This window comes from Belonocnema kinseyi, chromosome 8 (assembly GCF_010883055.1).
Source record: "Belonocnema kinseyi isolate 2016_QV_RU_SX_M_011 chromosome 8, B_treatae_v1, whole genome shotgun sequence".
Taxonomy (NCBI): domain Eukaryota; kingdom Metazoa; phylum Arthropoda; class Insecta; order Hymenoptera; family Cynipidae; genus Belonocnema; species Belonocnema kinseyi.
In genome coordinates, this window is record NC_046664.1 from 29,233,348 (window position 1) to 29,246,284 (window position 12,937).

At 22.0% G+C, this 12,937-nt stretch overlaps 1 protein-coding gene across 1 annotated transcript in view; it reads left to right on the plus strand.

The window, feature by feature from the left end:
- Positions 1-2,592: 2,592 nt before the first annotated feature.
- The window catches only part of LOC117178792 (probable ATP-dependent RNA helicase DDX52), a 39,760-nt gene continuing 29,415 nt past the window's right edge, over positions 2,593-12,937 (plus strand). Inside the window, exons 1-3 of the mRNA XM_033370267.1 lie at positions 2,593-2,782; positions 5,488-5,739; positions 10,348-10,533. Of these exons, the coding sequence (XP_033226158.1) occupies positions 2,696-2,782; positions 5,488-5,739; positions 10,348-10,533 (525 nt within the window). The 5' untranslated portion in view covers positions 2,593-2,695. The remainder of the gene's footprint in view (positions 2,783-5,487; positions 5,740-10,347; positions 10,534-12,937) is intronic.

The following is a 12,937-nucleotide window of genomic DNA, read 5'->3' on the forward strand; positions in this document are numbered from 1 at the left end:
AAATAAAAAACGAATTAAAAAAATGGTTAAATTTGTAACCTAGAAGATAAATTTTTTAAAGAAAAAGACACGTTTTTAACAGAAATAGATGTATTTTCGAACAAGAAAGGCGTAAACCCCCTGTCGCAGCTGTACCCCCCACCCTTCTGCTAATTTTTTCATTTTCCCGAAAAATAAATTCCAGAATATATTTTTGTTTTAATTTATGAACAGCTCGATTTTGGAAAAAATGAAAAAAGAAGCACCTCTATTAACTTTTTGTGAATTATAATTTATTTCCTTCGTAAGAAATATTCAAGGAATGGTTTCCAGCCAATAATTTAAGAATTTTTCCAACATATTTCAGCATATTTGTTAATTTCTTAAACAATATTTTTTTAGTAAATCATGAAAAGTTAATATTTTCGGGATATATGATATAGTTTATGAATGTCAAAAATAATATTTTTTGCTAAACTTATTTTTCAATTGCCTAAACAATTTTTCTTCGTATCATTTTTTCCACTGAATCGTGAAAAATTATTATTTTCTGAAAATAATGATAGAATTAAAGAATTTTAAGAGAAATATATTTTTTGGACATTTGGCAACTATTTAAATAACTTTTATTTTTTTCAACTATTTGTACACCTGTACAGCGTGAAAAGTTATTATTTTCTGGAATTGATGACGCAGTTAATGAATGGTGAGAGTGATATTTTTTCTGAAAAAATATCTATCCAGAATGTAAATAAAAATTTTTTTTTAATAATTATTGTTTAAAGAATTATGGTCTAAGTTCTCAAATTAGAAAATACGAAATAATAAGCAACATAGTGTTAGACTATCAGAAACTCGAGAAAAAACAGAATATTCTTCCTGTCTTATAAACAGGTGCAAGTGAATTATTAATAATTATTTCGACAATCGCAAACTATCTTTCACAAAAAATATCATTCTTAAAATTCATAAAATGCTTCAATAATTTCAGGAAATAGTAACTTATCAATATTTAGAGGAGAAATAAATTGTTTGAACAAACGAAACTTGTTTAAATAATTTCAAATTGTCTTGAAAAAATTGGAAAACAAATGAGAATTGTATCTTTTTTCTGTTTTAAGAAACTTCCTTTTTTCTCGTTTATACTCAAATGTGAAAATACATCTTTACAATGTATCGAAATTGAACGAATTGGTAGGAGATTCATCATTTAAGTTGAAAACTCATATTTTTAAGCTAAAAATTGAACTGTTTTGTAAAAAATTTCATTTTTTTTGCCTACAAATTCAACAATTTAGTTGAAAATTAACTTTTTCTTTGAAAATTCATATTTTTGGTAAAAAATGTAAATTTTTGATTTAAACTAAATATATTTTTATACAAATTTAACTATTTGGAAGACATTTAACTATTGTGTAGAAAATTAACTTTTTTGTTGAAAAAATATATCTTTTGGTTGAGAATTCATTTAAAGTTTTTTTTTAAACACTTGTTTTAATTTTTTACATTTAATTCGTTGAGAATGAACTTGTTTTGTTGAAAATTCTTCTTTTTTTTAAATTTTAACTATTTTGATCAAGTATTTTTTGTTCAAAAATTAAACAAGTTTGTTAAGACAAAATTTGTTTGTATTATTTAACAGGATAACATTTTTCTATTTGCAGAAAATTCACCTTTTATGGTAGAAAGGTCATCTTTCAACTCTCTTCTACAAAATTCGTCCTTTAGCTTTGTAGGGAGATTCGACCATTTCATTTGAAATGCATCTTTTTAGATTTAAAATGAAAATTTTTTATAATTAAAATTTCGGTTAAGAATTCAACTTTTTTGTAAATAATTCGGTTTTTTTCTTCAAAACTCAAGAAGTATTTTTTAAATTGTTGAATTTTGTTGAAAATGTATCTTTTTTGTTAAAAATTCAACAGCTTTGATGAAGTCGAACTTTTTCGTGAAAAAGATATTAAACAATTTTATTTAAAAAGTTTGTTTTGTTTTATTCAACGATCACCTTTAAACTCTCTTCTAAAAAAATTCGTTTTTTTGATTAAAAACGCAACTGTTTTTGGTTGAATTTTAATATTTTTTGTTAAAAGATTCGACCAATTGATTAAAGATGCATCTTTTTATATTGAAAAATTCGACCACTTTAATAAAGTGATTCTTTTCCCCGACATTTGAACTTTTTTGTTAAAAATAAAAATAAACTATTTGTTGAAAATTTAACTGATTTCGAAAAAAATCACCTTTTTTGCTGCGCATCAATTTTATAATTTGGTTTAAAATTCAACCAATTTGTTCAGAACCCGTCTTTTTGGTGAAAATTAACATTTTGTACTGAAAATTCAGCTCATACATAGTAAATCTTGAAATTTTACAAATTTTAACGTGTTTCATGTTGAAAACAATATGTTATTTATCTTTATTTTATTTTTATGATATTATTTTTCTATTATTCCCTCATATTTGTTTTAAAAAATATTCTATTTTCCCTCTTTTGAGAGAATTTTGGTCCAAATATGTATTTGATTAATTTTCAAAGTTCGATCAAATTCGCGCGTATCTTTACTCGGTCGGTAAAAGGAATTGCAATTTCCTATGTTATCGAAAAGTCTTATCCGTTTCGGAGATTTGAGGTTATTTTTAAACTGCAAGATCTGCAACACATGTTTATGGAAGAATAATATAAACATTAAAATATAATATGCAATAAAAAGCGATGGACGCGTACGATCTTTTTAAGAAATTATCTGCTGGAACAAAACTCAATTTACAACGTTTTAAAATTGACGCCGAGCGATTTTCGGTGAGTTTAAATCTTTTATTTCAACACTAATGTAAAGCTAACCTCAAAAAGTAGAAATAACGATTACAATTCAATATCTTAAAGTAAATATGTATATATTTAGAATAAAGATATATTTAAATCGTTTTATATTATTTATTTATAAATTCGATATTTTTTCAGTGCACATTTTTTATAATCTCAATTTTTTCTGCATTTTTGTAATCTTGCAAAATGACTTTTTTTATCTTCTGTATTCTTTTTCAAAAATGTAGGAATCGCTTGAACGAATTTTCATTTTTCTCTTTGAATTTATTTTTCAAAATAAAAAATCATTAAACAAATTTTCATGAATCTTTTACGAAAATTGTATTATTTTCTTTAAACCTTTCAGTTCTCAAAATCTTATACATTTTTTCCGAACTCTTTAAAAATCATGATTTCAACTGTTGTCCAATCTTTCCAAAATTTCTAACACTTCTAAATATATTTTGAAACAATGAAAACATGAAAAAATAATATATTTTTCCAACAATTTTTATAACTCTGCAAAAATAAAAGAATTGTCTTAAAATCTTTCCGATTTTTTCAGAAATTTGTTTTATTTCATTCAAATCTTTCAAAATTCTTAAAAAGCTTCCAAGTTTTTCGTTCGAAATCTTCAAAAATGTACATTTTGCTTTAAATTGTTGAAATCTTCAAGTTAAAAAAATTTTTTTTAATCTTTTCAGAACTTTGAAAATATCTCTAAAATTGTGTAATCTTGTAAAGTGGAAAAATTTTGCTTTACATTATTTTCTGAAATTTTGGGAAATCATTTAAAATGTTTCGAAAACTTTTTCAATTTTCTCTTAAATTTCATTTTTCAAAATAGAAATCATTATGTATAAAAAGCTTCTTTTTTGAAATTTTTAATAATCTACACAGTAAATTCTCAAAAAGTTTCTACATTTTTCCGAAACCTTGAAAAATCAACATTTTGTTTAAAAAGATTTTATCTTTTCAAGATTTTATTTGTTTTCGAATCTTTTGAAAACTTCTAAGAATGTTTAATATCTTTTGGTACAATTCATCAGTTTCGATACAAAATTTTTAATTCCACAGAATTTATTCTTTTTTAATCCATAAAGGACCAAAAAGCTAAGTTTTTCAAACTATTTTTATAATTCTGCAAATATAAAAAAATTGCCTTAAAATCTTTCAGATTTTTTAAGGAAATTTTTTTATTATTATTTTTAATTTAACCTTAATTTAATAAAAGCAATTGTAATGAAAAACCGAATAATTTTAAAAGGTATTTAGAATTTTTATAAAGACTAAAAAATAATTGCAAATTTTAAAACATTGTAACAAATTTTTAACAAAATGTAGATTTTTAAATATTTCGTAAAAGGAAGCTTTTTAAAATTTAAAAATGTTTCTAGAGAGTACAAGAAAATTATTTTAAATTCGTGGAAAATTTTCAAATGCTTCTTTTTAATAAAGTCTAGAAGAAAATTAAAAAATATTTCAGACCATTTGAAATGATTTACTGCAATTTCGAAAAAGAGGGTAGAAGAGTTAAAAGCAAACTTTTGTACTTTTTCAAATTATAATATTTTAGAAAAAATTCGAGTGTCCATAGTGATATTGGAAGTTTTTTAACGATTCAAAAATAATTTAAAACTTATAAGGATTTTTAAGAATTTTATTATAAGAATTTATTTTATTATAAGAATTTTATTATTATTATTATTATTATTATTATTATATTATTGATTATTTTATTAATTTTATTACAAGAATTATTATAAGAATTTTCCAAGATTTCGATAGATTGAGAATATTTTCTTTCGGTTCCAAGGCAAATTTTGAATGATTTATTATTTTGAAAAATGTGTAAAATTTTAAGAGAATACTTCAACAGATTTTTAAAAATGTCAACAACTTTTTAAAAAATCTAGAAAAATTCGAATCCTAAATTGTTCTCAGGTCTCACAATTTAATTATGTCTCGAATTTAATTCATCAATAGTTGTTAACACATAAACTTTCAAGTATATTCTAAAATAATTCTAATTTTTCCTGAAATGTTGAAAAAAATCGCAAAATTGAAAAAATTGCCTTAAAGTCTTCCACATCATTTTTCGACATTTTAATTCTTTTGAAATTTTTAAAAATGTTTCAAACTGACTTAATACACTTATTAAATTCTGGCTTTAAATTATTTTTAAATCTATTTGAAACTTATAAATATCTCTTAAACTTACTCAAATTTTTTGTACAATTTTGTAATTTTTCAAAATTCCAGCATTTTTGATTAATTTTCTTCATTCTTCTTCGAAATTTTATGGAAACAATTTTAATAACTGTCAGTTTTCTATTTGAATTAATTTTTCAAAATAAAAAACGTTTAGAAATTTCCCCATAATCTTAAGAAGAATTTATTATACTCTTGAAACCTATAAAAATTCTGAAAAATGTTCTACATTTTTTTTCAAAATCTTCAAGTACCAACAATTTGTTTAAAGCAGTATTAAATCTTTTCAAGTTTTTAATTTTTTCCGAATCTTTGGAAAACTTCTAACACTTTTGAATATCTTTTGGGACAATGCAGTTTTCATACCTAATTCTAAATCCCACAAAATTTATTATTTTTTTGAATGAATGGTATCAAATGATAAGATTGATAAAAAAAATAAACTTTCTACATTTCTCTTATGATAAAATTATATTAAATATTTCTAGTTGGTGAAAAAGCCTGTAAAAGAAGAAACAAAACAGATAAAAATCGAACCACCAGATCATGAATTCAAAAAGTTAGAATCACGATCAAAGAGGAAACTTGAAGACGATTCAGAAGGAGAAAATACTCTAACTCTCTACGATGGAGTAAAAGTATCCCAAGATGGAAAAATTATCAAGCAAAAAAAGAAGAAACAGAAAGTTTTGACCGAGGAAGAAAATCTGCAAAGGGAGCGAAAACAACAAAAAGAAAAGGTGTATATTTTTTATTAAATTCCCTTTTTAAATTCCGCTTTCTTCCCCTATTTCCGAGAAACTTTCCCCTTTTCTCTTTAAATATACAATATTTGAAAATTTAATTTAAAATAAACATTCTCAAAAACAGAATCTGAAACATTTTAAAAGATGTTGAAAATTGAAGATTAATTTTGCACCAAAAAGAATGAATCTTCAACAAAATACTTTCACTTAAAAAAACAGAATAGTTAAATTTTCAGTTAAAAAACTTATTTTCAAAAAATAATTTTAATAGAATAGTTAAATACAGTAATTCAATTTTATATGGCAATTTAAAACAATTAGGCACAAAAAAAATCAAAAATAGTGTCACCATTTTTTTTTTTTTTAACTTTAACGAATTTTTCCGAGAGTGTTTTTTTTTAATAGCAATATAAAATGGAATTACTGTATTTAACTGTAATGTTAAAATTATTTTTCTTAATATTAATATTTTGAAAACAAAATTTTTTTTCAAAATTCATATTTTTGGTTGAAAATTTAAATATTTGGTTAAAATTTAAACGATTTCATACAAGTTGAATTATTTGGAAGAAAAATTAACGAATTTGTAGAAAATTAATTTTGTTTTTGAAAAATTATATTTTTGCGTTGAAAATTAAACTTTTTTGCAGATAATTTGCCTTTTTCTCTTCGAAATTCCGTGGAAAATTGATTTATTTTATTTTAAAAAAATTCTTTTTTTTTTGGTTGAATGTTAATCCTGTTAGTGAAAAATTCCATCTTTTTGAATAAAAATTAAACTTTTTGTTGAAAATCTATCTTTTGATTGAGAATTCAACTATTTTGTTAAAACCTACTTTTTTGTTTAATTAAATTGGTTGAAAATAACGTTTTTATTGAAAATTCAACTTTTTGAGTAGAAAATTCAACTGATTCTTAAATAATTTGCATTATTCTTTTTAAAATTCAATAACTTTTCAAAATTAAAGTTTTTTTTTCATTTAAAATATAATTTTTTATCTGAAAATTTAACTAGTCTATTTTTTATTGAAAATTCATTCTTTTTGTTAGAAAAATAGTCTTTTTGTTTAAAAAAATCATCTTTTTTGGTTGAAAATTCAACTTTTTTGTTGAAAATTTTTTGTTGAATTTAACAGTATCTTATTTTAAATGAAAATCTTGTTTGGTTGAAGTATTTAACTAAATTGTTGAAATTTGTACTACGTTCTTATAAATTTATTTCGTTCAGGTTGAAGATTCGTCATTTGTGTTGAAAATCCGCATTTTCGGGTTGGAAATTCAACTTTTTTAACGAATATTTTATCTTTTTAGGTTGAAAATTCATATTTTTGGTTAAAAAATTAAAGATTTGGTCCAAATTGAAACCATTTCATACAAGTTTAATTATTTCGAAGAAAAATTAACTACACCAAAAAGAATAAATTTTCAGGAAAGAAAATTTATTTCAAGCAAATAATTATAACAGAATAGTTTTATGCAGTAATTCAATTTTCTATTGAAATGTAACGAATAAAGCACACAAAAAAAATAAAAAATAGTGTCACCAATTTTTTTTAACATCAGAGAATTTTGTCGAAAATGCTTCATTTTTTTAATACAAATATAAAGTTGAATTACTTTATTTGACTATAATGTTTAAATTATTTTTCTTTATATTAATTTTTTTAACTACAAATTTAACTATTATATATTTCTTAAGAATTAACGTATTTTGTTGAAAATTCATTCTTTTTGGTAGAAAATTAATCTTTTTGGTTAAAAAATCATCGTATTTGGTTGAAAATTCAACTTTTTTATCGAACATTTTATTTTTTTTAGCTTAAAAATTCAACGAATTGGTTGAAAATTAACCTTTTTTGGCGAAAGTTCATATTTTTGGTTGCAAGTTTTTATATTTGGTTAAAATTGAAACAATTTCATACAAGTTGAATTGTTTGGAAGAAGAATTAACTACTTTGTAGAAAATTATATTTTTGGTTGGAAATTTAAATATTTAATTAATAATGAAACTACTTTTACACAAGTTTAACTGTTTGCAAGAAAAATTAACGAATTTGTAGAAAATTAATTTTGTTTTTGAAAAATTATATTTTTTCGTTCAAAATTTAACTGTTTTGTAGGTAATTAGCCTTTTTCTCTTCAAAATTTAAAATTCCCTGGGAAATTGATGAATTTTATTCAAAATTATTTTTTGTTGCAGAATGTTAATCTTGCCAGTGAAAAACTCCATCTTTTTGAATGAAAATTAAATTTTTGTAGATAATTCGCATCTTTCTCTTTAAAATTCAATACATTTTTTGAAAATTTAAGTATTTTTTTCGTTAAAAACTTAATTTTTTTTATCTAGAAATTTTAGTATTCGGAAAAAGCTACTCATATTTTGTTTAATATTCGCTTTTCCTTTGGTTGAAAAATTTTTTTTTCGAAATTTTAACTATCCCAGTTGAAACTTGAACTATTTTGTTGAAAATTTATTTTATTTATTGGTTGAATATTAATTTTCTCTAACAGAAAATTTAATTATTCCAATTGAATATGCCATTATTTAAATTTAAAAAAAAAACATTTCGTTGGTTAAACATTAATTTTTTTAATTAAAAATTTAACTATTTAATTTTAAATTGCAAAAATCTATTTTTTAGTCGAAATTTTTTTTTTCTATCAGAAAATTAAATCATTCTACTTCAATATTCATAATTTTAGTTGAACAATTATCACTTTCATTGGGAATGTAACTATTTTGTTGAAAATTCGTTTGTTTTTTTTTTTGCTGAAAATTTTTTACTAGAAATTTAACTATTCCATTTAAAACTTTATCTATTTTCTTTACATTTTTCTTTGTCAAAAATTAATATTTTCTGAATCAACATTCCATCAAATTATTCAAAAAATCATCGTTTTGATTGAAAATTAATTTTTTTTATTGAAAATTTAACTATTCAATTTTTTGTTTAACTTTTATCTTTCTTAGTTGAAGATTTATCTTTTCTGATCAAAATTAATATTCTTGGTTGAAAGTTAAATTATTTGTAATTAAAGATTCATTGTTTTTTGTTTTGTTTTGAAAATTCATCAGTTTGGTTAAAAGTCTGTCTTTTTTAGTTGAAAAGTCGTCTTTTCAGGCAGAAAATTAATCTTTTTTATTTGAAAATTAAACTACTATTTGGTTAAAAAATAATCTACTCGTATTTTATTTAAAATTCGCTTTTTCTTTGGTTGGAATTCTTTTTTCGAAAAATTGAACTATCCCAGTTGAAACTTTAACTATTTTATTGAAAATGTATATAATTTTTAGGTTGAAAATTAATTTTCTCTTAACTGAAAATATAATTGTTGCAATTGAATATTCCATTATTTTAGTTTTAAAAAAATCTCTTTGATTAAACATTAATTTTTTTAACTAAAAACTTAACTTTTTAATTTTGGATAGAAAAAATATTGTTTTTAGTTGAAAATTGATCTTTTAGTTTAATAATTCAATTATTTTAGTTGAATATTCATCATTTTTGTTGAAATTCATCACTTTCACGGAAAATGTACCTGTTTTGTTGAAAACTCGTTTTTCTTCGCTGGAATTTTTTTTACTGGAAATTTAATTATTCCAGTTAAAACTTGAAATCTTTCTTTGTCAAAAATAATTTTTTTTCTAAATGGACATTCCAGTTCAATATTCCATAATAGTATTTAAAAAATTATCTTTTTCTTTGAATATTAATTTTTTTTAATTGAAAATATAACTATTTTTTTCTTTAATCTTTATCTTTTTTAGTTGAAGATTCACAATTTTTTAAGTTCATCAGTTTAGTTAAACAATTTTTTTTTCTTTTTTTTAGTGCAAAATGAAATTTTTAACTGGAAATTTAACTATTTTTTTAACATTAGTTTTTGTAACGGGAAAATTAACTATTCAATTTTTGGTTGACAATTTATCTTTTTTAAATTAAAATTCATGTATTTTGTTGAAAATTCGCCTTTTATGGTTAAATTTGATCTTATTGTTTTAAAATTCAACTATTCCAGTTAAAAATGTACCATTTTGTTTGAAAGTTCATCAGTTTAGATTGAAATTAATTTTTGTGGTCGGACTTTTATATATCTCCACGAATCGATTTCAATCCTAAATTTATCGATTTTTCTAAAAAAAATTCTTTAATTGGCAGACACAAGGAAAAAAATAATTTAGAATTATTCGAAAATATAAAATTTCTTATAAAAAGTTCTTGTCTTATTTTCGACATGTGAAAATTAATATTCAATTCTTCCCCTATTTCGTGAGAAAATTATCCTATCTTCCATTTTTTGAGCATCGATTTTTCTCATATTAAACAAATTCTTTAATAGGCAGAAACAATTAAAAAAATAATTTAGAATTAGTAGAAAATATAAAATTTCTTATAAAAATACCTTGTCTTATTTTCGACATGTGAAAATTAATATTCAATTCTTCCCGTTTTTGGTGAAAAAATGATCCTATTTTCCATTTTTTTTTTATTTCATTGGGGGCTCTGAAATACAACTTTATATTTTCATTTTCGCAAATTCGAAGTAATTTCGATTTTTCTAAAATTTTTTAAGATTATATAATCTTCTATTTTATTTCAGGTCAATCATTTTAGAAACCAACATCAAATATCGGCAATTGGTGGTCAGGTGCCAAATCCAATAGAAAATTTCCAACAACTCTCGACAATTTACAAAGTTGGGAGTGATTTACTAAACAATATGAGTAATTGTGGATACAAAGAACCAACGCCGATTCAAATGCAAGCCTTGCCAATCATGTTAGAGGTATTTACTTTTATCTATTAAAAACCGACCTAAAATTTTATGGAGGCCAATTATTTCAAAGGATTTACGGGGTTTTTAATTTAAAGATTTATAGATTCCAAATCATTTTAAGACACGTAAAAAATTTCGAGGATTTCGAAGAATTTTGTCGATTTTTCAAAGATTTTAAATGATTTTTAGAGATCTTTAGAAAATGAATGCGATTCCAAACTTTTGAAGAAATTTTTCTGTATTTCAAGGAATTTCAAAATATTTTGAGGATTTTATTGAATCTTAAAGAATTACAGGCATTTGCACGCTTTATTATCTCGAGAAATTTAGTGAAAAAGTTTAATTTATGATGAAGAAATTTCAAAGAATTTTGTGAATTTTTTGACAGGGAATTTGCCTAATTTGTAGAAAAGAAATCTATGCAGTTTTGATTTCAACCGTATTTTAAATAATTAGTTAAATTGTTATCCTTTTGAATTAGGGTATCATTCAGTTTAGAATATGCATTTCGAAAATCTTTCACTTTAAATATTTTCCATTTTAGATTATTAATTGTTAGGCGTACATTTTAATTTAAATAATTTAAATTAAATTAAAATTAAAAAACTTAAAAACAAGAAGGATTTAAAATCTAAGATTTTGACCAAAAAATTTGTAGTTGAGTAACCGTGAATATAAATTAATTAATAATTTTTTAAATATAATTGTACTTTGAGATTAAAAATCCGATTGAAACTTTATGAACTATTTTCAATTTTAAAATAACATCAAACTAATATATTTATAATTAAAGGCTTTTATTAAATCTCAAATATTCTATTCGCAGTAAAATTCAAGTTCTCATTATCTTAATAATTTTTTTTTTCCAATTTAGAAAAGTGATTTCAGTCGCAAATTTTTCAAATTTTGTCAGTTTACTGTAATGAAATCTTGATTTATATAATGCTTAAATTTATAATTTTAATTAAAAATTCATCTCTGGTTGTAAATCTAACTTCTTTGGTGACAATCAATTTTTTAAAATAAAATTTTACTATTCCAGTAGAAAATTAAACTATTTAACTATTTTCCTGAAAATCCGTTTTTTGCTATTTTTTGTAGAAAATTAATCTTTATAATTAAAGATTCATCTTTTTGGCATAAAATTCATATATTCCAATTGAACATTCATCATTGGAAAAAATGATGAAAAAATAAAAACTCCTGTTTGGTTTAAAATTAGTTTTGTACCTAAAAATGTTACTATTCCATTTTCGAAAGTAAATTATTATTTTTTTAGTTCAAAATTGAACCATTCGGTGGAAAATTTGTTTTCGTTAACTAAAAATTTGACTATTTCGTTATAAATTTATGTATTTTGTTGAAAATTATTGTTTTTTTGTAAAAAATCAATATTTTTATTTGAAAATTAATTTTCTTGTTTAAAATTTTATCTTTTGGGTTGAAAAATCAAGTCTTCCAGTTAAATATTCACCATTTAAGTTCAAAATTCATCTTTTTAGTTTCAAATTTAACTTTTCCAGTTGAAAATTCATAATTTTATTTAAAAATTCATCTTTGGTTGAAAAATATAACTGCTTTGTTGAAAATCAATTTTTTAAACTACAAATTTAACTATTCTAGTAGAAAATTTTACTATTTTTCTCAAAATCTGTTTTTTGTTTGTTTGTTTTGTTTTGTTAAGAAATAGATTTTTAACTGGAAAATTAACTAGTCTATTTTTGCTTAAAAGTGTATCATTTTTGGATAAAACTTTCAACTATTTGGTTAAAAATTGATATTTTTATTTAGAAATTAAACTAGTGATTCGAAAATTGATCTAAATTGTGAAAAATTTGCCTCTTTTATAGAAAATTAATCTTTATAGTTGAAAATTCATCTTTTTGACGTAAAATTCAACTATTCCATTTGAAGATTCATCATTAAAAGAAATGAAAAAAAGAAAGCTCCTTTGTTTGGTTTAAAATGATATTTGTAACTAAAATTTTACTATTCCATTTTAGAAAAAAAATTATTATTTTTTTAGTTCAAAATTGAACCATTTGGTTGAAAATTTATTTGTTTAATTAAAAATTCAACTATTTCGTTATAAATGTATGTATTTTGTTGCAAATTTTTTCTGTAGAAAATCAATCTTTTTATTTAAAAATTAATTTTCTTGTTTAAAATGTTATCTTTTGGGTTCGAAATTCAAGTTTGCCAGTTAAATATTCACCATTGAAGTTAAAAATTCATCTTTTTAGTTCCAAATTTAACTTTTCCAGTTGAAGAATCATAATTTTATTTAAAAATTCATCTCTGGTTTAAAATATAACTGCTTCGTTGAAAATAAATTTTTTTAAACTAAAAATTCAACTATTCTACTAGAAAATTTTACTATTTTGCTCAAAATCTGTTTTTTTTGGGCGGGGGG